Source organism: Phyllostomus hastatus, unplaced genomic scaffold (genome assembly GCF_019186645.2).
Source record: "Phyllostomus hastatus isolate PE091 unplaced genomic scaffold, TTU_PhHast_1.1 phas_contig_17, whole genome shotgun sequence".
In the NCBI taxonomy this organism is placed as follows: Eukaryota; Metazoa; Chordata; class Mammalia; order Chiroptera; family Phyllostomidae; genus Phyllostomus; species Phyllostomus hastatus.
The window spans coordinates 1,162,925-1,187,667 of record NW_025333664.1 but is presented as its reverse complement, the minus strand read 5'-3'; the positions used below and the strand labels follow the sequence as shown (position 1 = coordinate 1,187,667).

Here is a 24,743-nt window from a genome sequence, read left to right as displayed (position 1 = left end):
GGGGCATGAGGTGGGCGTCACACCGTGGGACCCCGGGGCTCGCACCTCGGGAGACGGGGCCTTTCTGTGGCTTCGCGTGGCAAGTCCTTACCGAAACGAGCCGCCCCCTGGCTCCTTGAGCTTGTTTTTCTGCGCAGCAGCCACCGCCTGGGCTGAGACCGTAGAGAGCGCTTTGGTTCCAGACAACACGGCCGGCTTCACCACCGGGACTGCAAGACAGGGGCGGGGCGGGGGACCCCAACGACGTCGGTGCGTGGCGGAGCCCCAGGAATGCGGCTCCCGTGCCCGGTGCACCGGGCAGGGCTGCCCCACCCCCACCTCCGCCCCCCATCGATGAGGCTGTGGTGGTGCACGGGCGCCGGCTCTGCCCCACGCGGACCAGCAGGGGTGGCGTCTCATTAGCCCTCGGCCTCCCGCCTCGCCCCGACGGTGAGGGTGGACGGCACCGCGGAGCCATCAGTGCCGCTGGCGTGCGCGCCTCCGCGGCTGCCGCGGCCGGTCTCGCCACGTGTGTCCCGGAAGAGCGGGAAAGCTGGGGGACAGGGCCCTCGGCCGCAGCCCGGACCGCGGCCTCACCTGGCTGCAGCGGGTTCAGCTGGATCTGCTGGGGCGTGGTCAGCACGATGCGGCTGTGGGGCTGCCGGAGCGCCACCATCGGCGTCTGCGTCAGCGTCACCTGCGGGGGCCGGATCAGCGCCCCGGGCTTGGGCGGCTGCTGGATCACCTGAGGCAGGGCCAGGGCCCGTGAGCGGTGACAGCGGCCAGTGTCTGGTCCCCAGCCGTCCCCCGCCATGGCCCCAGTGGGGACGAGGTCAGACGCTGGCACCACATCAGCGCTCCAGGGCAGATCTGCCACCTGGACACCGCACAGGACCCGGCCCGGGAGAGGCCACTTCTCCCGTGTCAGGAAGGTGACTGACATGTCACCTGGGCAACAGGACAAGTCTCTGCTTCTCCTCCTCACTTTCTCCGAGAGAGGAGATAGCGTCCTCACGAAGAAAGGTTCCACCTCCTCGCCTGCCTTAAACCTGGTCCTCAAGGAAGAGCCTCTCCCACCGTCCCACAGGCGTGGTGGCCTGAGCCCCACGGCCCTGCGCCCGCTGCTCCCCTGACAGCAGGGCCAGCATGGCTCCGCCTGCCTTGGACTCCGCCCCCAGGCACACACCTGCCGTGGGCTTCTTCCCCTCTCCCGGTCTCCCCGTCCAGCCAGCCGCCACCTCTGTGCAGCCAGACCTGCCCCTGCAAACAGTCCCGGCGGGACCAAGCGCTCCCCGCCGAGGCCCAGAGACCCTGCTGCCAGCGCCCCATGGCCACGGTCCACGCGGCCTGGCCCCACGCCTCTGGGCCAGGAGCTCCAGAACCCAGTCTCTGAGGTTTGCAGAGGTGACCTGGTGGGTGGGCTGTGAGGTGCGCACAGAGGGGGTGGGGCAGTGCCCGGGATGAAACTGTTCCCACAGCCCCAGCTGGTGTGGCTCAGGTTGGGCGTCGGCCTGCACACCGGAAGGCTGCGGGTTCGATTCCTGGTCGAGCACAAGCCTGGGGTGTGGGTTCAGTCCCCAGTCTGGGCGCCTTTGAGAAGCAACCAATCGGTGCTTTTCTCACATCAACGTTCCTCTCTCTCTCCCCTCCCCACCCCTCTCTAAAAACAAACTGCTTCTGCGACGACACCTGAGAAGGCCCCACTGCGCGCGCGGGACGGGCGGAGACGGTGGAGCCTCCGGGGCTTCAGGCCGGGTCAGCCCAGGCCGAGGAGGAGCTCCCGGTCCCTGGGCAGACTCCGGGCGGGCCAGGCCGCCCACTGCTGACGGCGCACAGCCGTGCACCCCAGGGGGCAGGACACAGGAGGGTGCAGCCTCTGACGCCAGGGGACACCGGTGACGCCACTCGCACCGTGCACCGAAGCCCAGACTGCGGGACACGTGGCCTCCCACCGAGTCTCCTCGAGAGAACCAGCTTCTGCGCGAACCAGCCCTCGAGGCTGCCGAACGGGGCGGCTCCGCAGCCACGGCACACGGACGCCGGGGCCGGAGCGCACCTGCCACCGGAACGGAAAGGGGAGGGGAACTGCCACGTGCCGGCCCCCAGCCCCGACCACTCACGGCCCCCGCTACCCTGTTGCCCCGCCTGCTCACCAGCGACGCGGGGGGAAAACCCACGCAGGCCCACCCCGGGCAGCTGGGAGCCCCGGGCGGCTCGGTCCCCAGCTGGGCCGCCGCGCGGGGCTGTCCTCCCCAGCCCACCCCAAGGTGTCCGGGAGCCTGCGTCTGCCCTTCTCTGACCGGCTTCGAGGAACAGAGTCTCCCTGAGGTTTTTTAAAGGCCCCCGGTCTGCCCGTGGGAGCAAGACAGCCGCTCTCCAGCTGCAGACCTCAGAAGCCAGACCTAACCTGCCCACAGACCAACCACGGCAGCCTGCCACCTCAGCTACCGCAAACCACCAAGGCCAAGCTCGCCGAGAGCGAGCCGGCCTACGCCACAACGCGAAGGCCCCGCAGCCGCCTGCGTGTTCAGCGCCAGGACAAGCCGTCCCCTGTCGCTGGGCTGTCGCTCCTCATCACCGCACGCCGGGCAGGAGCCACGGCGCACACGCCGCGTCCCCGTCACCCAGGGACACCCCAGCCGACACCGACGAGGGCCCCCCCCGCCCCACCCCCCGCAGGCTGCCCTGAGCCGCGCCGGGCAGACGGGCGGGCGAGGGGCTGTCGCCTGCATACCAGCGGCGTGGGCTGTCCGCTTGCCAGCACCAACCTGTGTGGGCTGCGTGAGGCTGATGACGGGGGGCTGGAGGGCGCTGGTCACGGTGGCCGCCGTCTTCCCGGCCGTGCGCTGGACGGAGCTGCTGAGCACCACGGCCGTGAGCGCGGTGGTGGCCTGCGGGGCGGGCGGCTGCTGCTGCTGGCTCTGCTGGATGAAGGCCGCGGAGTCCGGCGTCAGCTGTCTCAAGGCAGGCAAGCTCCTCTGGGCAGACACAGACACGGGGTCAGCGGGCAGCACGGCGTCGGGCCCCCCCAGCTCCGTGACGCCACGCTCAGGGAGACGGCTGGTGCTGCGGGACCCCGGGGCCCTCCAGGGTGGGGCCCGCCCGGGCCGGCCCCGGGAGCGCGCCGCCCCAGCCCGGCCGCGGTGCTGAGGCCCCGACTCCCAGAGACACTTCTGCGAGGACGACGGACGTGCAGCCGCGGAGCACCGGGAGCTTGCCGCACGCGGGCGTCGACCGCGCGCCCACCCCGCCCCGGCACCGGCACCGAGATGGGCGCAGGCCTCGCCGTTACCTTCAGGAAAGGCACAAGGTACGGTTGAGGTGAAGAATTGAGTTCTCGGTAGAGCCGACTGGTGAAGTCTTCTGCTTCGATTTTCCCGTCCTGAAGCACAAACGGACGTGAGACCCCCCCGCGGGAGACGTGAGACCCCCCCGCGGGAGCCGAGGCGCACGCCCCTGCCCCGCCCCCTCGTGGCCCCTGGGGCGGCGGCCCAGCCCCCACCCTGCACGCCCTGCCAGGCCCCGGCCGGGGAGCACCCTCACCAGCAGGTGCTGCACCAGCTCCTTCACGTTGGCCGCCGTCTCCGTGGACTGCTTCCCGGACGAGGCGAGCTTTATCAGCGTGGACAGGAAGTTCTTGCACTTCTTCACGTTTTCCATCGTTTCCTGGACTCCAGGGAGACAGACGCCCGTGAGCGTCTGGGGGCGGGCCGCCGCTCTGGTTTGCAGCCCGTGCGGGGGAGGGCCGCGCTCCTCTCCAAACTCCGCCGAGAACTCACGGCGACGCCCCCGGCCTGCTGCCGGGCGTGAGCCCCGGCGGGCGCCCACGGACCCCCACCGCCCAGTCGAGAGGGGCCCCGGCCACACCCCGGGCCGCGGCCAAGTCCCTGCCAGGACCGGGGCCGAGTCGGAGCCACGGTGTGCAAAGGGGGAGCCCTCGGAGGGGCACACGACGCGGCTCGTCTCGAGGAAAAGCCGCCCCCCACCCAAACGCAGGACGGAAGGGCGAGGCCGAGCCACAGCCGCGGAGGCCGGGGGAGAGCCCAGGCACGGGATCTGACGGCCAGAGAGGCGTGTGCGGCCGGGCCGGGCCGGGGGCATGTGTGTGCGTGTGGGAGCCTGGGGCGGGCCCGCGGAGGCAGGCGGGTGGCCGCCCCGCCCGGTCCCCGCACGGCGCCCCTGCCCCACCGCCGGCCTCTGCCGCCACGCACAGCCGTCGTCCGCGCACAGCCGTCATCCGGCCCGCGGGGCACGGGGGCGGCACTCACCGTGGCGGCCGTGGAGGTGGTGGTGGCCCCCGGGACGGTCCGCTGCGGCGTCCCCGTCTGAACAGCCGTCGCCGTCCCGAGTGAGGCCGTCTGGGCGGCGCCGCCCAGCACGAGCTGAGGCTGTGAGGGTCCAGAGTGAGCAGTGAGAGGGGCTGCCGGCGGCCCCCCCCCCGCCCGAGGGGAGAGCTGCCTGCGGGGCAGGGCCCAGCCGGCCGGGCGTGCGAGCAGGGGACACGCGCTGGGGACGCGGCCCGGACAGCGCCACCACTGCCGGCGCGTTCACGGCAAGGCTGTCACAGTGGGCAGCTCCGTGCGGCGTCACCGAGGGGACCCTGGCGTGGTCCACACTGGTTGCCAGAGAAGAACCCGGAACCCCACCCCAGCCCCACGCCCGGCTCGCAGCCCGGCCCCCGCGCGAGGCCGCACCACACCTGCACCCCGGGCGAGCGCTGCAGCGCGGCGGCCGGCGGCACCGTCGTCTGCGCCTGAGACACCTGCTTGATGATGGTGGTCGGGGTCACCTGCCGGGCGATGATCGGGGTCCCGGGCGCCTGGAGAGCAAGCAAGCCTCATCTGAAAGGAGCAACTGGGAGCGACTCCCCACCACCTGGTGCTCCCCACGTCCCCCTGACCACAGAACCCCAAACTCGTGCGCGTCCACAGTGTGTCCCGGCTCCGCCGGAGCCGCCCCAACTCTCCGCGCTGGTGACCGGGCTCTGCAACACGCAGGCCCGCGGCCTCTGCGCACAGCCGAGGGGCCGCCCGACGCCGCCGTGTCGGACCCGGCGACCCGGGCCCCGTGTGGGCTCCCGTGACCTCGGGCCCCGTGTGGGCTCCCGTGACCTCGGGCCCGAGCACCGGGAGCGGTGGCAGGGCCCTGCGGGGCCGGTGTCCCCCGTGGCTGAGGACCGCTCACCCCCGACCCCCGACAGGAAGACGGCCCGAGCCCCGAGCGAAGTCACCGTGCAGCCGACCGTCAGACGCTGACACGCACGCCCAGAGCTGAAGGGACACCGTGGCCCCCCGACGCCTGCCTCACGCTGGACAGAACCGCCGGGACGTCCGAGCTGCCTCCGCCCCCGCCCCTGTTCAGGAGCACTTCCTGACCTCCAGGGGTGCACGGGCCGCCACCTCCGCGCAGGGGCGCCGCCCAGGCGGCACAGCTGAGGCCCCGGAGAAGGGAGCTTTCTAGAGCCGCCCAGCCCCCACGCTGGCCCCCACCGGCGGAGGACAGCAGGAAGACCACAGCAGCCAGGACGGCACCGCAGACGGCAGGGACAGGACCGCGCCGGCTGTGCCCCCCGGGGAAGCACGCCACAGCGAGGACCGGGCCTGGGCCCCCCCGGCCCACTCCCCCACCTCGGAGCCTGCCCTCCCCTGCAGCAGCGGGCAGCGCCGGGGGCCGCTCCCCCGGGATCCGCTCTGTCCATGGGGCCCAGCACCCTGAGCCCCAGCTCAGCCCGGGGCCACCAGCCCGGCGCCACTGTCCCCACCACAGAGGAGGGACCGAGGCCCGGGGCGGGGAGTGACAGAGGGACACGCAGGGCGGCCCCGAGGCCAGCGACAGTCCCCCGGGGCGGGCACAGGACGCCCACCAGACGGCGCGGGGGTGGGGAGGGGCACGCACTCACCTGGACGGCGGAGATCTGGACAGGTGGGGCACTTGTGGGGGTGGCAGGGCGGGGCGCCACGGTGGTCTGAGGCTGGGCCTGGGCGTGCGCCTGCGCCTGCATCTGGGCCAAGGCCTGCTGAGGGATCATCAACAGCTGCCCGTTCTCGCTGCGCACGAGGACCATGCCTGAGGACAGAGGACACCGGCGTCAGCGCCCCGGAGGCGGCGGCGGCTCCCTGGGGGGGGAGGCCTGGCGGCGCGGAGGGGGAACGGGGACCGTGGTGAGACAGTCGCTGGACTGGGACGCGCCCGCCAGAGACCGCGAGTGGGACGGGGCCACAGGCAGGGTCTGTGACGTGGGCTCGAGGGGCAGCTGCGCCCTCCCGGCGGCAGGCCGGCTCCTGCGGGCCACACCATGCTCCCACAGCCGCCCCACGCTGGCCCGGGGTGGGCATCCCCCTGGAGGGCGCCGTGGGCACGCTCTCCCCCACACAGGCTGCCGGGCGTTTCTGGCTGGGGCCTCAGACCCCAACTGCCCAGGGCAGGTCCCTCCAGCCCTGACCCCACCCCCCGCGGCCAGGGGCAGCTAGGACCTGAGCGACATGGCCACCCCCGGAGCTTCCCGGCCAGCCGTCCTGCGAAGCCCCAAACCACCCTCCCCCCAGCAGCTGGGCCCCCCGGCGCCCAGGCACCTCGCCCTCTGGGTTGGGGGGCCCCCGGCCGGCCGGGGCAGGCCCCCCCCACAGACAGACGGGGAGGACCACCCACCCTGCCCGGGTCTGAGCTGCACGGCCGCAGGGCGGCTTTGGCATCAACTTTAGCTTCGAAGACCGGCCAGCAGGTACGGCCTGGACGCCGCCAGCACCAGTGACACCAGCATCCACCTGTGCGCTTACTTTCCACGACGCAGGAACAGAGGCCTGATGGGGACCCGCACTCCCTGTCCGGTGGGGCCTCGGCCGACCCCGTCCTCCCCGAGGGCCCCCCGTCGGCCCCACACCCCTCCCCTCCCGAGCCGGTCGGGGGCAGCCGGGCTGCAGCCGGTGCAGGGGTCCGGGGAGAGCCTCCAAAGCCGCCAGGCCCCGGCTCCGCCAGCACCATGGCGACGACATCGAGACACGGCAGGCCCTCCCTGGGCTCGCCCACCACCGCTTCCTGCCCACGGACACCCCTGCCCAGACGGAGCACGCTGGCGTGAGAGAGACAGCCGCCCGAACGCCCAGGGTCCGGAGCCCGAGCTCCAAGGACCAGGGGCCTTGCTGGGCAGGCAAGGGCGCCAGGTGGCGGGGACAGCCCATCCACCACCCAGGCCCACCGTCGGACACCCAGAGTCCCCAGGAGCCCAACAAGGACCGGACAAGGCTCAGCAGCCCAGGCCACGGGTGCCGCCACGGCAGGCGACCCCTGCCCTCGGGCCAGCGGAGGCCCCTTCACCGAGGAGGCCCGGTCGGCAGGGAGCTGGAGGACGCCGCCGCGGCGGGCGGAGCCACAGTGTGGTGCCGACCGGACAGAGTCACAGCGCGGGCGCCGCGCTCCGCTCTGCCCTGGCCCAGCACACGCCAGCGCCTGGGCCCGGTGCCGGCGGCGCTCCCCTCCGGCTGCCACCCTCCCGACGCACCGCGGCCAGGGACAGAGAGTCGGACACGCGCAGGGGCCCCGCGAGCCTGAGCGCCGACGGCCGCCCGGGTTGCAGCCCTCGTCCGGGCGCGCCACCGCCAGCCGGGGTGGGCGCCAAGGCAAAGCGCAACAGCTCGTGCCCAGCCCCGCGTGGGGGACGGGCGGGCCTCGGAGGGAAGCCCTGGAGGAAGGAGCGGCCCACGAGCGCGGACCGCGCCGGGGCAGGGGACGCCTGCCGTCCCGACCCCCTCGTGGAGGGGCCGCTTACAGCCAACCACTGAGGCTGGCGGGGAATGGGGGGGGCTTTCTCCCCGGGCGCCCCGAGGCAGCGGCCAGCACCCACAGGGCCCTCCCACGCCTCACGCCTGGGGGCCCTCTGGCCCATTGTCTCCACGGGAACCGAGGAGGGCTGCACCCCATGGGCCGCGCGCCCCCAGCCCCTGCGTCGGGGAGGGAGAAGAGCACACACAACTCCCCTGAAAACACCCCCCAGGTTCACCTGCCCGCCAACGGGGCCAGGCCGGGCCCACAGGGCGGCTCCCGAAGGCAGCGGGCGAACGGGGACCGAGGGAGGCCCAGACCCGGCTCTGCCCCCCGGGCACACCCACCACCCGCTGGGCCACCCGCGCCCCGCCCCTGCGTCCCCCGCCGGGGGCCCCCAGACCCCGTTCCTCAGGCACCCGGGCCCTGCGCTCAGGGCACCAGGGCACCAGGGCACCAGGGCCAGCCAGTCCCCGCGAGGAGTGATCGAGAGGCACCGGCGGACCGGACCGGACCGGGAGGAATGAGGAAGCGCCGGCGCAGAAGGGCCCTCCCAGACTCTGCCCCCGTCACGAGGGCTGCGGGCTGCGCCGCCCCGCCCACCCGAGGACCGGATGACCATGAAGGGAGACGGCCAAGGCCGTCCGTGTGTGTGTGCGCACGCATGTGTGTGACTTGGGATTCTCCCCTCTGTCGCCAGGACGTCCCCTCACTCGGCCCCCCTCAGACACACGGTCTCCGGGGGCCACGCAGAATCCCGCCCGAACGGGTCTGGAGCCGTCTGGTCGGCAGGACCTCAGGCCGCGCTGCGCAGCCCAACGGGGGCCTGGCCGCCGGCCGTGTCCGCGCCCCGCGTGCTCGCGGCTCCCACGGCACCCTGAGGCCACCCGGGAGACCAGGTCCCCATCTGTGCCCAGGCCCGACCCCCGACCCGCAGGGCGGGATGAGCCCTCCCCCGCCGGACTCGCGAGAGCTCCAGGGGGGTCCAGCGCTCCTGCCCGGGCACGGCTGTTCCGGCACCTCTTGTACCGACCTTTCTGCTGTGCCCGGCACCAGCAGGCAGGTCGGCCCAGGCCGCGCGCCATGCACACCAGGCGCTTCTGGATTCACCTGGGGCCCTCCCCCCCCCCCCCGGAGCACGGCCCCTCCCACGCGCTGTCCGCACAGGCGGCCGCAGTGGCAGGAGCAGGGACCAGATCCCTGCACTCCCCGCGCCCGTGAGAGTCCCCAGAGCTGCGGCCGGCAAGCCGCAGGGAGCCGGCAGAGCCGGGGGGCAGCGGGCACGGCCCGCACGGGAGCGGCACCCACAGGAGCAGCACCCACAGGAGCCGCGCCCGCCCCCAGAGAAGGGAGCGGAGCAGAGCCACACGGGCACCGTGGGAAACGCAGCGGGGACTCCTGCTGAGGCCACCGGGGTGGGTCCACGGAGGGGCGGGAGGAGGAGGGGCCTGGGCAGAGCCCGCAGCCCAGGAGGACGGCCACGCCAGACCACACGGTCCTCCCACGGCCATCCTCCCCTGGAGGGGCCTCCCTCCCGCGCCCGGACTCGAGCTCTCGGTCGGCCGCACCCTCACCTCCCGGCCCCTTTCGTTTCCTTGGCGACGCCGACTCCAAAGTCCAGGCTCCCCGCCCCCTCCCCGGCTCGTGCGGCTGCCCCGGGCAACCCCACGCTCAGCCACAAAGGTCACCGCCTGCCTTTCTGTAGCCGCTCTCTCTTCAGGGTGAGACTTCGGGGTCTCCACACACGCGACGCGTTTTCACGTCCGGGGACTCGGCGGTCCCCCGGGCAGACGGTGCCCGCGTCTCGCCCTGAAGGGAGGCCGCCCGGCAGCCCTGCGCTCCAGCCCCGGGGCCCGGCCTGCGGGACCCTCCGAGTTCCCTGACGAGGCCGCGTCGCCGCAGTGAGTGGGCTGCACCCGCAGTGGCCGCTCCGAAGCCATGACTCCCAGCAGGAGCGAGTCTCCCAGGCGCCACCTCACACTCCTGAGCCTGGAAGGGAGGACCGCCCCCCCGACCCCGGTCAGCAGAGGGCAAGGCCCACGGGCCGCTCCTCAAAGACCTGGCCAGAGAGGCCCGGGGCCCGAGTGACCGCGGCGCACAGGCACCTGCGGGGCACACCTGCCCAGGTGCTCGGGGCTCAGCCCGCCCTCCGCCCTGAGGGCGGTGCCCCCTCTGCTCTGGGACAAGCCGGGCTGAGCCGCAGACAAGGGCCCGCGTCCTGGCAAAGAGCACCCCTCAGTCACGGGCAGTGACACGGTCAAGCGGCCGGCGATGTGCCCTCACGGCCCACCCCTCGCACCCCCACCAGGACGCTCCAACTGCCCCTGCCGACCCTCCTCCGCCCAACCTCCCCCTGCTGCCAGGGCTCAGCCCACCCCCACGGCCACCCAGACAGGGCCGCCCACACTGCCTGCCGCCACAGGGGGGCCCTCCGGGGGCGGAGCCAGCTCGCCAGGCCCTGGGGCAGCCGTGCTGCAGCAGTCCTGGGCAGAGGGGGCCTGCCTCTGGGGACAGCGGGGCACCTGAGTGCTCTTCTGAAACCATGGGGCTCGGGGGCCATCACCACACAGAGCCCCGGGCATGTCCTCCCCCATGCCCCGGCCGGCCCCGGGGCAGGGAGCTGCTCACTGCCTGGGCGTGGACGGGGCAGCGGGACTCGGAGAGCGCAGGGCAGCGGGCAGCGGCCCCTGGCTCCTCGAGAGAACCTCCTGACCTTGGTCCCGGAGGGCGGGGCCCGGCAGGACCACCTGCCGAGTGGGAACTGGACTCTCCCCTCCACAACCACCCCCAGGGCAGCCCCTCTCCTGCCCAGCAGAGCCCGGAACTAGGAGGCGCCACGGCAAGGCTGCAGGACACAGGTCAGCACCAAGTCCAGCGCCCTCCCGTGCGCCAGTGAGGAGGGCGTGGGGTCTGAGACTGGAGACACCCCACCATTCCCACCCACCCGCGCCCCCAAAATGAATTGCTCGAGTACAAGCCTCACAAAACACACACGAGCCTGCACGCAGCCAAGTACAAAAACCCTGAGCAGCCGCCCTGGGCAACGACACAGACGGAGAACGCCCCGCGTGCGAGGACCGCAGGGCCACCACTGTCCAGCGCTCGGCTCTTCCCGATCGGGCCTGCAGCCTCGACGCCGCCCCCGTCGGGACCCAGCCCGCTGCCCTGGGGCGCGGGCACACTGACTCTGAAGTCTGTGCGGAGGCCAGAGGACCCGGAACAGCCAGCTGAGCGGCCGGGGGGAGAGCGGAGTCCGAGGGCTGAGGCCCCGGCCGCGGGACCGGCTGTGGTCGCCGGTGCGGGGACAGACACACAGACCAACGGGACAGACGGGGAGCCCGGAAACAGACCCCCGCCAGCAGGGTCGGCGGACCTCTGACAAAGGAGCGGAGGCCACTCGGCGGAGAAAGGACGGTCCCTCACTGCCTGGGGCCGGGACCGCTGGACGTCCACGTGCAGAACCACCAGCCCACACATGGACCCCACCCTTCACGGGGTCAGCCCGGGACGGACCGCAGACCCAGATGTAACCCCCAGACCAGAAAGCGCCAGGAGGCGACCCCGGGGGAACCTAGAGGACCTGGGGTTCGGCACTGACTTTTCAGACGCTGCACCGAAGACACGGCCCAGCCTGTGAGAGAGAGAGAGAGAGACAGAGAGAGAGCGCCGATGGGCTGGACCTCATTGAAACCAAAACCTTCTGCTCCACGGGAGCCACTGCCGCGAGAACGGGAAGATGAGCCACGGGGGGGGGGGGGGGCGGGTGGAGGCATTTGCAACAGACACATCTGACGCTGGACCAGGGTCCAAAGTGTACGAAGAGTTCAGTAAAGCCCGGTGAGCAAAGAAGGGACCGGGTGAAGAACAGGCTAACACCTGAGCAGGCCCTCACCCAGGACAACACGCAGGTGGCACCTGAGCCATCGGGAAGACGCACCCGTCGCACGTCACCAGGGACGCGCAGACTAAACACGACACCGCTGCACCCGTCAGAGCGGCCGGGACCCAGAGCACGGGCGACACCCAGCACCGGGGAGGGGACACTCGGACCCCACCGGTGGGGCGCAGGTGGGGGGCAGGTGGGGGGCAGGTGGGGCGCAGGTGCCGCTGTGAGAGGCAGCTGGGTGGCTTCTTCCTGTGACCCGGCAACCACGCCCCTCGGCTTTCACCGGGGGAGCCGGCAGCTCCGCCCACAGAAAACCCTGCCCGTGGGCCTGCCCGCAGCTCCGCTCCTGACTGACAGGTCCGCGGCCACCCAGACGTCCCCCCACAGGTGGGTGGGTAAATCAACTGTGAAACTAAAACTGCTCTAAACAAACCGTCTTCGCTTTAAAAAAAAACAAACCCAGTGTCTGCTTGTGTTCGTGCTGAGCCCCCAGGGAGAGGGCCCGGCACCCCTGGAAAACCTCCCTAAGGAGAGGGGCGGCCTGGGCCGCTGCTGACAGCCAATCAGCTGCCCCGTGCCCCCCCAGCCCTCCCCGCCGAGGCCCACACAGCACGCAGCGGAGGAACGCCGGGGTGCCGACCCCGCGACGGGAGCACAGGGGCAGGACCAGAGGCCTCCACAGGTGCATCAGAGAGGGGAGACCACCCCGAGAAAAGGCACGGGGAGGGGAGGGGAGGGGACCGCTGCAGACCGCCACGGCGGGCAGGGACAGGGGCCGGACATGTGGGAGGGGCGGGGGGCTGTGGGCGGGGCCTGTGGGCGGCCCGGGGGGGGGGGGGTGCCCACAGCAGCTGTGTGTCCAGGCTCCAGGCAGAGAAGTAAGGGCAGGAAGGGCCTTCCCTAAGAAGCAGGGGGCACCCCGGCCCCAAGTCCCCCGGAGACCCCCAAGTCGCAGGGGCCTGGGCGGCACCACGGCACTCCCCGCGAGTCCCCGCCGGGCCCACACGAGCCAGCGCTGCCGGCGCTTCAGGAAAGGCCCGGCGAGGCGGCTTCTGCAAGCCCAGCGGGTGCCGTCCTGGGCACTGGGGGCCGACCCACGGGGCTCCTCCCCCCGGGGCAACTCGGGGGCTGGGCAGGCTGGGCAGCTGGGCCGGTGGGGCGCCCAGAACAGGGAGAAGGCGTGGACTCAGAGCGTCCGCACACGGGCAAAGGGGGTCTCAGAAGGAGAAGAGACAGGAGTCACCCGGAACGGAAGGAAGCCCCCACGGGAGTGACAGAGGACGCCGTGCTCAACCCGGAGAACCGGGTGTCCGTCCAGGTCCCCGCACGAGGGCAGAGCCACAGGGCCTGGGCGTGTCACAGGGCCTCCGGAACGGGGGCAGGACGTGGGACACAGGCCCTAGCAGGCGGGGCTCGGGACGCCCGAGGCGCCCGGGACCCAGAGGTCGGCTCCCACGCAGCGCCCCCTGCAGGCAGGCGACCTGGGCCCCGCAGGACGCCAGCAGGGGGCGCGAGGCCACACGGTCGGGCGTCCCAACAGGCCGTCGCCGCCTTCTGTCTCCGTCCCCACTCCACCATCCGCACCTGCCGCTCCCTCTCTCCACACTGCCCGTGCGCTGGGGCGCACCTGACCCCTGACCCCCGACCCCCAGCCACCCATGCCCGCCCTGCATGCGCCAGCAAACCACCGGCCTGACGCCCTGCTCTCGGGCCGCAGCGCTTCTGTGGGCAGACCTCCGGGCCGCGATCGGGCCCCAGTGCACACGGCCCCCGCTTCCTCGCCAGGGTGGGCTCTCCCTCTCCCCCACCCAGGGCCCCACCCTCCCTCATCGGGGGGACAGCGCCAGGAAGACCACAAGGCCCTTGGCCAGGGATGCGGCCCTCCAGCCCCACTCCCGCTCTCGCTCCCTCGCCGGGCGGCCTGCTCCGAGGGCCGTGACCACACGCCGGGAGCCCCCACAGCAGCGAGGACCCCTCTCCTCCTGCAGCTGGCTGCCTGCCCCGGGCCCCACGCTGGACTCTCGAGGCCCCTGTGGCCAGCACTCTCCTGCCCCTCAGGCACACGTCAGGGACCTGCCAGGAGGTGCAGTGGCCGAGAGCACCAGCCCCTGCCGTGCCGAGGACACAGCACCGAGCAAGGGGAGCCGAGGTCCAGAGGGACCCGAGGGCGGACAGCCTGTGGGGTGGGAGCCCCTCGCTGGGGTCAGATGACACACGCTGGCCCTGACCCGGGGCTCAGCCCCAGTGTGCTGTGGGCAGCCTCGGCAGCTCTCCGGGCAGGAGAAAGGGTCCCATGCCCCCAGGCCGGGGTGCTCCTGACCCGCACCCCTCTGGCCCACGGGGCCGCCGCAAAGCCTGCAGGAGCCATTTGGACCTTCCAAGGTGGGCCCACAAAGGACAAGGCCCTGCTGACTGGAGGAGTGCAGCGGCCAGCAGACACACCCAGGGCTCCGACACCAGGTCCCCGGCACACCCGAGCTAGCTCCTCTCGCCGTGCACATGGACACTTCGTCCTGCGAGCTCTCTCCTTAAAAAAAAAAAAAAAGCCTGGTCCTCACCCTGGCTGGCGCAGCTCAGCGGCCTGAGCATCATCCCACACACCGAAAGGTCGCAGGTTCAATTCCCGGTCAGGGAGCATGCCTGGGCTCCGGCCAGGTCCCCAGCAGGGGGCGCATGAGAGGCAACCAAGCGATGTTTCTCTGGTTCTCCCTCCCTTCCCCTTCTCAACAAACAAGTATGCAAAGCTGCCCCCCCCACCCCCTGCAGCAGCGAACGGCCCTTGGTCTCCGCCAGCACCCACGGGAAGAGGCGGGGGGGGGGCCAGTCCCAGCAGCCACACTGCCACCAGGTTCGGTTCCTGGAGGGGCATTCAGGGCCATCGGTCTCCAAAACGCCGCCCTTGGGCCACGGCTCCACAGCCGGGTGGGCCGTCAGGCGTGTGAACGGTCGGCCTCCGGGAGGCGCCTGCACCGGAGCCTGAAGACGCTCCACCACCAGCGGCGTGGGAGCTCCGCACGAGGCCACCCCCACGGGCCACCCTCCAGCGCCGTCGCCCCCAGGCGCTCGGGGTCCCCCTGCCAATGCCCCTCATCGCCAGCGTCCTCCGGGTCAGAGGCCCCGCTGGGCCCCAGCCACGGCCCCAGCCCCAGCCCGGGTGTCTCGGAGCTGGGGCCCGGAGCGGGCGCTGCTCCCCACGAGCACAGAGAAACCGGAGACCCCTGCTCGAGTCGCCACCGGGGAAAAGAAAAGCACGTCCAGAACCGTGCCCGCGTCCCCGACCTGAAGCGGCCTCCGCGCCAGGACCCCCTGGCGCCCCTGCGCCGTCCAGGCCTTTGGAACCCAGGACCAGCCCTCCACAAGCAGGCCGTCCGCACACGCTGGCGGCGAGGGCGCAGGCGGGCGTTGCTGAAGCGGCGAGGGAGGCGTGTCCGCGGCCCCCGCAGACCCGCTCGGGCCTGCTGCCAGTCCCTGCCCGGGTCATGTCACCTCTGGGGGGGCGGGTCTGGCCTGGCTCCGTCCCCTTCCGGTCAAACACCACTGCTGGAAGGGCAACTCTGGCAGGAACTCCGGGCAGGCGGTAAGGGCGGCCCCGAGAGGCCCCGAGAGCCAGGCACTGGGCCCCTGGTGGTGACAGAACCACCCAGGAGCCAGCCCGCCTCCCCGCCCCTCGGGTTCCCCGGCCACCCACCTGGCCAGGACAGGGTCTCGTGGGGCCCGAAGAAACAAGGCCTGCCCCCACGAGGCCACCTGTGAAGTGGCGGGGGGGGGGCCCTGCTTCTCAAACTCTGGTAACTCTGCCCCACGCCCCCAGCACAGTCTGCCCCAGGCGGGGAGCCCTCTCCTGCTTGTTGCTAAAATGCAGGGACTCCAGCTCCAAAAGACACCCACACATGTGAGACGTTACTCCCACCCTGGCCCCCCAAGAGCTCTGTCCACCCCGAGGGCGACAGGGCCAGCCAGGATCGCAGCCAGGACAGAGAGCGAGGAAGAGCCACCAGCAGCTCAACCCCGGGCCTGTGCACCAGGCAGTGCAGACGCTGTCCAGCACCAGCCGAGGACAGCTCCCAAGAAGTTAGTTAGTCTTCTTTCCTTCCAAACATCACTGTCACCTAAGTGTAGCCAAAGGAAAATCTGGGCCCAGGCTGCTGTGGCTCAGTGGACTGAGCACCAGCCTGCAAGCCAAAGGGTCACCGGTTCGATTCCCAGGCAGGGCACAGGCCTGGGTCAAGGGCCAGGTCCCCAGTAGGGGGGCCTGCAAGAAGCAACCACTCATTGATGTTTCTCTCCCTGTCTGTCTAAAAGTAAATAAATAAAACCTTTAAAAACAGAGGAACGTTCAGTAAAGGCCTTTGCTCTGAAGTGAGGCCCTCGCCCACCCTCTCTGCAGCGGCCCTGCCCCCACCTGCGGGACGGCCCCCCACGTCTGGGGTGCCCCATGACAAGCTCGCCAGGCTTCTCCCACACGCATGGTGCCGGCATCGGCCACTGCAGCCGGGGGCCGTGAGAACGCAGCCCATCCTGGGCACTGTCGGGACGGGCACGGGCCATGAGTGGTCTCCACTGCCTCCACAGCCCCACGATGTCTGGGGACCAGCGGAGGCACCGGGCACCTGGGACAGCACGCAGGCGCCAGCACGCAGACACCCAAGGCTCCCGGGACCCGACGCAGCTCCCCGGGCCGCGCAGCGCCCAGCCCTCTTCCGGGAGGAGCGGCCAGCCCCTCGGGAACACACAACCCGACCCGGGTCAGACAGCGTGAGTGCCCACAAGTGACAAAGTCCCGGCTTCTAGGAGTGTCCCTCCTGCCAAAGCACTTGCTGCCACCACCGGCTACCAGGATCTCCCGTCGCTGTCACTTCAGTGCCGGCCCCACCCGCTCCACCACCCGGCCGGGGCCACCCTCCAGCCTCAGCCGGCCGCAGGCAGCCCCTCTCGCAGGGTCCAGTGGGCTCTCCCTCTCCCGCCGCCTGACTGGACTCGCTCGGCGGGGAAGCGCCGCCCAGAGCCCGGAGCCCGGAGCCCGGGGCCCGCACTCTGGCCGGTCCTGGGCCGCTGTCCCGAGGCCAGGGCGCCTGGGCCAGTGCGGGGAACGCCGCCGTCCCGAGATGAGTGCCGGCCAGGCCTCTGAGCCCCAGGAGGACAAACCCTCTGCAGAAGCAGGACAGACAGACAGACAGGGAGTGAAAAGCACCACCAGCCCTGGGGGGAGGCCTGGCCTCGCGTGCATTGGCAGCGTGGCCCGCGCTGGGCTCGCGCGGAGCCCCCCACACCCCCAGACGGACGGACAGATGGTCCCCAGGAAGCGGGGCCGGGGAGGCCTGCCCCCTCTCGCGCCCCAGTGGCCCCGCCGGCCACCGCCCCCCGTGACGCCGTGTGTGGCGCCGACAGCCCTGAGCCCCCCGCCCCCCACACGTCCCACGGCGGCGGCACGAGCGAGCCGCCTCCGTATTCACTGCTCCCCCCACTTCACAGCCTCCCGGCAAGGGAGGCCCCGACGCAGAGCAGCGCCCCACAGGAGAGTTTAGTGCCTCTGACCAGCCCGACACGTAACTGGGAAACCCACATCTGCCACTTGGACCCAAGGAACGAAACTGCACTTTTAAAAGTGCAGGCTGTGCTGAGACGCGGGAGCGGTGGCGAGCGCGCCTCCTGCGCCTCCACGGCCCTGGAACCGAGGCGCCGCGATCAAGGTTCCCACCCGCTCACGGGGCGGCAGGGGACACAGAGGCGGGTGGACGCAAACCTTCCATCTTCCGGGAGGCGAGGGCCCCCATCCGGCACAGCTCTCAGCGCGCGTCCCCCGAGTGTCCCCCGACCGGTTCCCTGCTCCCACACATGGGGCGGAGGCGGAGACCCACAGGACCTCCGGCCCGGAGTCGGCGCTCTCACCACGCTGTCCCTCTGTCTGTCACCGACACCCCGACGCTGACGCTGGGAGAGGCGCGAGCCAGTCCAGGGTCGCTCAGGACAGAGACAGGTCGTCCCGAACCACCACGGCTCCCCCCTGCCCCCCGCAGGACGGACGAAGCTGGGCTGCCCCCTCCCTGGGACCCCTCCGGGCCCCACTTCACACACTCCACAGAGCACTGCACGCCAGCTTTAAGTGACAAAAGGGCCACGAGGGGACCGCCTCTGCTGGAAGCGAGGCAGGTGCTGAGCCCACCAGGACCACCGCGGGGACACTTCCCTGACAGGTGACAAGCGTCCTGACAGCTCCCCCCCGTCATGTGCCACCACCACACACCCGTCTGGGAGCCACAGTCGCCGCCAGCCCTGCCCTCCACCGAAAGGTCAGAACACACACAACAACACACACCTACGAACCCGGCCGTGCACACACACCTGCACACACACCGTGCTCGGGTGACCCGGTCACTCGGCCTCTCCTCCCCCGCCCCCACCCCCACCGGCAGCCCGAACACCTCCCCAGGCCCTGGTCCTGCCTGCACCGCAGACCCCGACCCCAACCCCCACCTCGAGAGCCCCCCCCCCCGCCCTCCGCGCTGTGCCAGGAAGCCTCTCCTTCCTGACTGGCTGGACCGCTTTCTCAGAGTGACCCACGGCTCTTTCCCGCCAGCGCAGAGGGACACGGGCACACGGAGGTGCTGTTTCTACTACGCCTGCCACCGCGGCAGCTGCTACACCAGCACATGTTACTACACGGCGAGGGAGGAGCGCTCCTGCCGCTGGGCACTCAGTCCACGCGGGCGGAGCAGAAAGCAGGGCACTGGGGTGCGAGGCTCCCTCCACCGAGCATCCCCGCACAGAGCAGCGTGCGCGCCCGGCTGCGGGGACCCTGCACGTCCAACCCGAGGGGCCGGAGCGGACGGGGAGATGACGGGAAGCTGACAGCGGTGGACATACAGGCTGTCCGTCCACACCTCCGAGAGACCCCTGAACCGAGGGCACACGCCCACCACCACTGTCACTGGGACCGGGGCCCTTTCAGCGACCGCGCTCAGCGCTCACGGTGACAACAAGAGCTGAAACACTCCCGCCGCCCAGGAGTGCGTGCTCACGCGTCCCCCCCGGGCTCCCGGGACCCCGGCCATCCCCGCAGCGGCAGGAAGGGAACGGCCCTCCTCGAGGAACCGCACGGCCTGAAGGAGGGGACACCTCGCCGTCTGACCCGCCAGCAGGGGACAGCGTCCCGGCCCGAGCAGCACAGCAGCAGAGCAGCCCGGCGCGGACAGCAGCCACGTGCCTCGTCCCAGAAGCAGGAGCGGAGCTCGCCCAGGGCGGGCACACCAAGGAGCCCGGCTCTGTCTCCAAACCCTGCACAACCCAGCCCGGTGCCCGGGCAGCCGCTGCTGCTGCTGCTGCTGCCGCTGCTCTCCGCAGAGGGGACACGGGCAGGGACCCACGGGGCCAGCAGAGGGGCTGTGAGCCCGGCACAGAAACTTTGTAACTGAAGACCTGAGATGAAACCAACCACTACACAAGGAAACAGACGCCAACTGCACATCACGTGGGGTGTGCAAAAGCTCACACGCACTCACACACACTGGGAGCCTTCCCTGAACCTGGGCACAGGTGCACCTTGACCTGCTGCAGGCCCCTGCAAAGCCCATGACCTCAGGTCCTCCAGTCCTACAACTTCCCGGACTCCCAGCTGGGGCAGCAGAGACCCGCCCGGCGATCACTCACTCACCTGGGGGCAGCTGGAAGTTCTGGATGTTCGTCGGGTTCTGAGGCGGCTGTGGCAGGCGAGGGGCCAGGACCGTGGGCGTCAGCGTGGCCCGAATACCGCTGGTGGTGGCTGAGGGAGTCCTCGGCAGGCTCTGGGTGACCGCGCTGGCGGAGCCCTTGGGCAGCCCGGTGGGAGTCCCGGGGGCAGGCGGCGGGAGGCCGGTGGCGGTGGGCAGCGCCCCTTGCATAGTTGGCCCGAGGATCATGCCGGCTCCTGTGCCGGCCGGGCAGCTGGCCGCCAGGGTCTGCGGCGGCGGGGGCGCCGGCTGCACAGCGGTCTTGGGCGAGTCGGCCTTGGCCACCTGCGCGGGCGCGGCGGCAGGCCCGGGCTGACTGTTGGCGGCCGGCGCGGGGGCGGGAGCGGGCGCGGGGGAGGGCGCGGGGCCCGGAGCGGGCGCGGGGGCGGGGACCGGGGACTGAGCCGGGGCGGGAGCGGGGACCGGGGCGGGTGCGGGCGCGGCGCTGCCCCCGTTCTGCGCGGCCGCCGGGGGTCCCGCCGGGTGGCCGGACGGCCGGGCCAGGCTGGCGGCGGCGGGCGGCTGCGGCGGGGCAACGGCGGACGCGGGGGGCGCGGTGGGAGCGGCGGGGGTCGCGGGGGGCGAGGGGGCGCGGGGCGCGGGCGCGGAGGGGGCGCCGCGGAAGGGCGGCGTCTGGATGACAGTGGCGGCGGCGGGCTTGGGCGGCGGCGCGGGCGGGGGCCCGTTGTGCAGGAGGCTGACAGCAGGTGCGGCGGCGGCGGCGCGGAGCGAGTTCCCCAGCGCCGCGCTCCCATTCAAAGTTTGCGCGGCGCCGGGGCCGCCGGGCGGGCCGTTGCGGGCGGCTGGCTTGGCGGCGGGCGCGGCCCCCGGCCCCGCGCAGGCCCCGGTCCCGGGCCCCGGCGACGCGCCGGCCTCGAGCGCGCTCAGCTTGGCGGCGGGCCCTGCGGGGACAAGCGGCGGCGCGGTGAGGACGCGGGCCCGGCGGCTTCCGCCCGCCCCAGGCCGCGCCGCGCTGTACCTGCGGGGGGCGGCTCCGGCGCCGCGGCGGGCGCGCCCTCGGCCGCCCCGGCTCCGGCGTGGTTCCCGAGAGCAGCGGCGGGCGCGCGGGGCGCGAGGTGGTGGTGGTGGGCCGCGCTGGCCGCCAGCTGCGACTCGAGCGAGCCCACCAGGTCGCTCACCACTTTCTCGTCCACCTCGCTGTTAAAGAAGACCTCGTCCAGCAGATCCGAGCCCGCCGCCATCTTTCCTCCTCGGCCCGCCGCCGCCGCCGCTCGGCCGGCGCTGGGCGGGGAGGCGGCTCCGCGCGGGCGGGCGGGCGGGCAGGCGGGCAGCCGGCGGGGGCGGGCGGGGGGGCGGCGCGCGCCTGGCGGGGCGGGGGCGGCGGCCGGGCGGGGGGGGGGCGCGGGCGGCCGGCGCGGGGGGGCGGGAGGGCCGCGGCTGCTCACTGCGCAGGCGCGGCGGCGCGCCCGCCCCCGCCCGCCGCTGGGCGCTTCCCCATTGGCCGCGACGCCCCCCCGCCCGGCCGCCCGGCGGCTCGCGATTGGACGATGTGTGCACTTAAAAGGTGCGGCCAATGGCTGCGAGCGGCAGAGGCCGGGGCGCGGGCGGGCGGCCGGGCATGGTCGCCTGGCAGCGGGCGGTGGGCGCCCGGGGGCTACGCAGTATAAGGGTGCGGACCACCGGGTGGGTCGGGGCGGACATCGTGCTGGACCGCGGCCGGGGTCTGCCGAGGCCGGCATCGGGGCTTGCCCTTTGTCTGCGCTCGCTCCAAAATGGCTGCGGCAAGAGAAGACGAGAGCGGACGGGAGGACGGGCGGGCGAGGGAGCGGGGACGCCGGGCTCCGTGGCCCAGAAGTCCCTCCAGCCACCGCCCGCTGGGTCCGTGCTTTCGGGAAGGATGCGGCCCCTGGAAGAGAGGCAGCGGGCGCCATTAATCCAAGCGGGGCGGTGGCGGCAGGGCAGAAGCCGGCGCACCGGGCGGGGCGAGCGCGGGCCTGACCCGTCCTCGCGGGGTGTCGGCGACCCGGCCCCGCGCAGCACGTTGCGGGGCACGGCGGGAGACCGGTGTCCCCGAGTCAGGCCCGCCCGGGGTGACCGTCCTGTCGTCCGGCCGCTCGGTCCCCAGACGCGGGTGATGGATCCTTAGGGAGCCGACCGCACCGCGGGGATCGGTGCAGCTGCAGCCCCTTTTCCGTCCTTTATTTCCTGTAAGTCATCGGAGATGGTGTTTACGCGCATTTTATAAAACATTTCGGATAAAATTGTCTGCGTTTGTTTTCTTTGGAGGAGGGGCGATATTGGTTTTCCACCAAAGGATGGTGTTCCGGGACTTCTCCAGCGGTTCTCTTCTCTTTTGGGGGAGAACCCCGAGAGAAGCGCTTCCCCAGCAGTGGGAGGCGCGGGCTGGGATTCCTGATGCAGGGACGCGGCGCGGGGACGCCGAGTTCGGCACCGAGAGGAAGCTGTAGGCGCCGTGAGTGGGGCCTGCACCGCCCTGAGATGACCCGGGTGTGGGCAGCCCACGCAGCCTTTGAAAGCCGCGTGCTGACGCCTGGGTCCACGGAGTCCCCGCCCCCACCGCGCCCTTTTGGACACGGAGCCTTGGGGGCTGAAGCCCAGGGAAGGTGCAGAAGGGAGAGCTTCAGGGCCAATCCGACTGCCGTGTAACCAGCCTTGTGCACCTGAACTTGAGCGCCCACAAGTCAGGAAAGGAAGTCCCGCACCGCGGGGGCGTGTGGTCTGGTTCTGAAAGTAGCGGAAATGTGGAATTGCGTGTAAGATCTTAAATGTTGGCAATTAGGAAATTTTACAGCGAGCCAAACCAAAGCGTCAGCTGGACGACTTCAGCCTGCAGCCCCGCGTGCAACATCTGTCGTGGGAAACCCAGGGTCTTACACGTCCTTGGAACAGACAGGAGTCAGGCAGAAACGCCACCAGCGGGCTGCAAGGCCCCCAGGAGCGGGAAGCCCCGACGCCGGGACCCCGGGGGCGGCCGCGGGGGCGGGGCCCACTCCCACGGCCATTCCCGCTGCCCCAGAGGTCTTTAGCAGAGCAAGGTCCCCGGGGCCTCCTAAGGCTGGACTCTGTGCGTCCTTGGGCGCCAGCCCGGGCCCCTCCCTTCTGCACCAGGCCTCTTCCCGCATTGGTGCTGACATCACCCCCCCAGAGTCCTCTGGGGCACCCGCCGGTTCAGCAGGAAGTGTGGGAGGTTAAGAGTTGTGGGGGAGGGGGCGTCTTCTGCACCCCCAGGGAAAGCTGGTAGCTGCCCACGACAGCTTAGGCAGTGCTGCTGGCTGGTGCTCTCCGGAGAGCCAACGACGTGGTGCGGAAGCCACTGGGCTCCTCCCTCCCCCTGATGGGGGTGGGGGCGACCTGCCAGCCTGTCAGCGGGTCGCCCTGGGGACTCGGGGAATTTCCTTTGAATATCTCTGTGTAGTTTCATTTGCTGCCGAGAGCGGCTGTGACTTCTGTAGCTTGAAAGTAAAATCCCCAGGACCGTGAAGAGGAACAGGGGAGGGAAAACGAGGGTAAACATAAACACCAGGTTTAAACGTGGGGGAAGGTTCGCTGGGAGAACGGCAGAACCCTCAACGAGCGCAGCCGCCCCGCCTGCCGCACTGCAGCGGGCAAGGCCTCCCAGGCCCGCAGCTGTGTGAGCCCTTGAAGTTTATTAAGTTTATTGTCTTTTCAACAATGTAGAGAAAGCACTAGACATGCTCACTGAAATATAAGAAAAAACATAACCACCAAGAGTCAATCCTTTCAGCCTGGCTGTGGCTGTGCGAGAGGTATGCGGTGTTTATTGTGTTACCTGTGCATCTGTTGTCTGCTTTACACGCTATGTAACAAAACAACCTCAAAAAAAAAAAAAGGCATGCAGCTAGAGGACAGCTGGGGGCCCAGTTCTCAGCGTCCTGCTCACCCCGGGGACTTCCCACCTCAGCCAGCAGTGCTTGGTCAAGCTCAGACCCGCACCCCAGGGCCAAGTTCACAAACACGTACCTCACCTGTAAACACCCACAGGTTCATTTCCCAGGACCTTCAGAACATTGTCACAGACTTGGGGACTTAACACACAGTTATCCTAGTCCCATGGCTTCCCTCTCTGTGTCCTCTCGTTTTATGAGGACACCGGTCATTAGGTTTAGGGCCCACCGTACATCCAACATCATTTCAGCCCCGGTCAGGTGGCTCAGTGAGTTGCGGGGTCGTCCCGCGCACCAGAGGTTCACAGGTTCCGTCCCTGCTGGGGCGCAGGTGCAGGAGGCACCAGACGGGTGTTTCTCATCAACCTCTCTCCTCTCTCTTCCCTGCTTCCTCTCTCTGTAAAATCAATACACATAGCCCCAGGTGAGGGCTTTTTAAAAAGTCAAAATTACCTTCTCTCAAGCTCCTTAACTGATTACACGTGTGAAGACCTTATTTGCAAATACCGTCGCATGTGAGGTTCTGGGCAGACGTGAGTTTGGGGGTGACAGTTTTCAGCCTGATGCACCAGATGGCTCGTTTGCTCCCAGGACGTGGCCGTGAGAGGCAGGAGAAGAGACGGAGCCTGGGCCTCGATGGGGCCTGGAGCGGCCCCGCCCTGCCCTGCCCTGCCCGGTGGAGGAGGCAGGAGGCAGGAAGCTCTGACCCGCTCGGGGGGCCACTGTGCTAAGCAGCCTGGTCCCACTGAGCTCTCCTCCGTGCCGAGCCGAGCCTGTGCGGGAGAAGAAGGAACTGAAGCATGGGAAGCTCAAGTCAACGCCGCAGGGTCTCTCTTCTCGGGGGGCACAAACCCAGGGCACGGACCCTGAAGCTGAGAAATGCCGTGCAGCCGCAGCTGGCCGGCCCCTCCGTCCACATCGCCTCTTGTCAGCACCGCTCCTGAATCACGGTCCCAGGCAGGCCTGCCGTGCTCGAGGGGGTCCCAGATCTGCACGGGGCAGGGGCGGGCTGGCTGCAACCCTCGTGTGAGCGACTCACCCACAACGCTGTCTGGGCTGACTCCCACCACAGGCCTCACCAGCTTAGCTCCGAGGGCAGGTGCGCACTTCCCAGGCCCGGTGGGAGTGCCCCTCTCCTGGCATCGCCCCGACAGGCCAGCTTTCTCGCGATGTCTCCTCGACCACCCACAGGCGAGCCGGGAACAGCCTCGCGACCAAGTGAGTCTTCTCGAGGCCTGGTGGCGGGCATCCCGAGTCCCCCTTACCTGGAAAGGCACGTCACTGCCAGGCTGCGTGGACCCAGCGTGGCGCTCATCCCCACCCCGTGGTTTCTCGCGAGGGCTCGGCGCCGTGGTGAATGCCTGGCATCTGTCACGCCTCATTCAGCTTCTCGGTGCTCACCTTCCAAGGCCCGAGCCCGAGCCCTGCAAACCCACAGCTTCCTTGAGGTGCCCTGGGACATGCAGAGGCCAGTCGTTGGTCAAGTCCGTGTGGCCAGCATCCGTCGCTTGGACAGGATAGCTATTC

At 70.8% G+C, this 24,743-nt stretch overlaps 1 protein-coding gene across 1 annotated transcript in view; it reads right to left on the bottom strand.

The window, feature by feature from the left end:
• The window catches only part of TAF4 (TATA-box binding protein associated factor 4), a 35,762-nt gene extending 15,175 nt beyond the window's left edge, over positions 1-20,587 (bottom strand). The window contains exons 1-10 of the mRNA XM_045833509.1: positions 20,309-20,587; positions 19,275-20,231; positions 5,879-6,045; positions 4,679-4,798; positions 4,248-4,367; positions 3,523-3,645; positions 3,272-3,361; positions 2,748-2,957; positions 577-724; positions 92-209 (exon numbers count right to left, since the gene is read on the bottom strand). Of these exons, the coding sequence (XP_045689465.1) occupies positions 92-209; positions 577-724; positions 2,748-2,957; positions 3,272-3,361; positions 3,523-3,645; positions 4,248-4,367; positions 4,679-4,798; positions 5,879-6,045; positions 19,275-20,231; positions 20,309-20,531 (2,276 nt within the window). The 5' untranslated portion in view covers positions 20,532-20,587. The remainder of the gene's footprint in view (positions 1-91; positions 210-576; positions 725-2,747; positions 2,958-3,271; positions 3,362-3,522; positions 3,646-4,247; positions 4,368-4,678; positions 4,799-5,878; positions 6,046-19,274; positions 20,232-20,308) is intronic.
• Between the last annotated feature and the right edge of the window lie 4,156 nt (positions 20,588-24,743).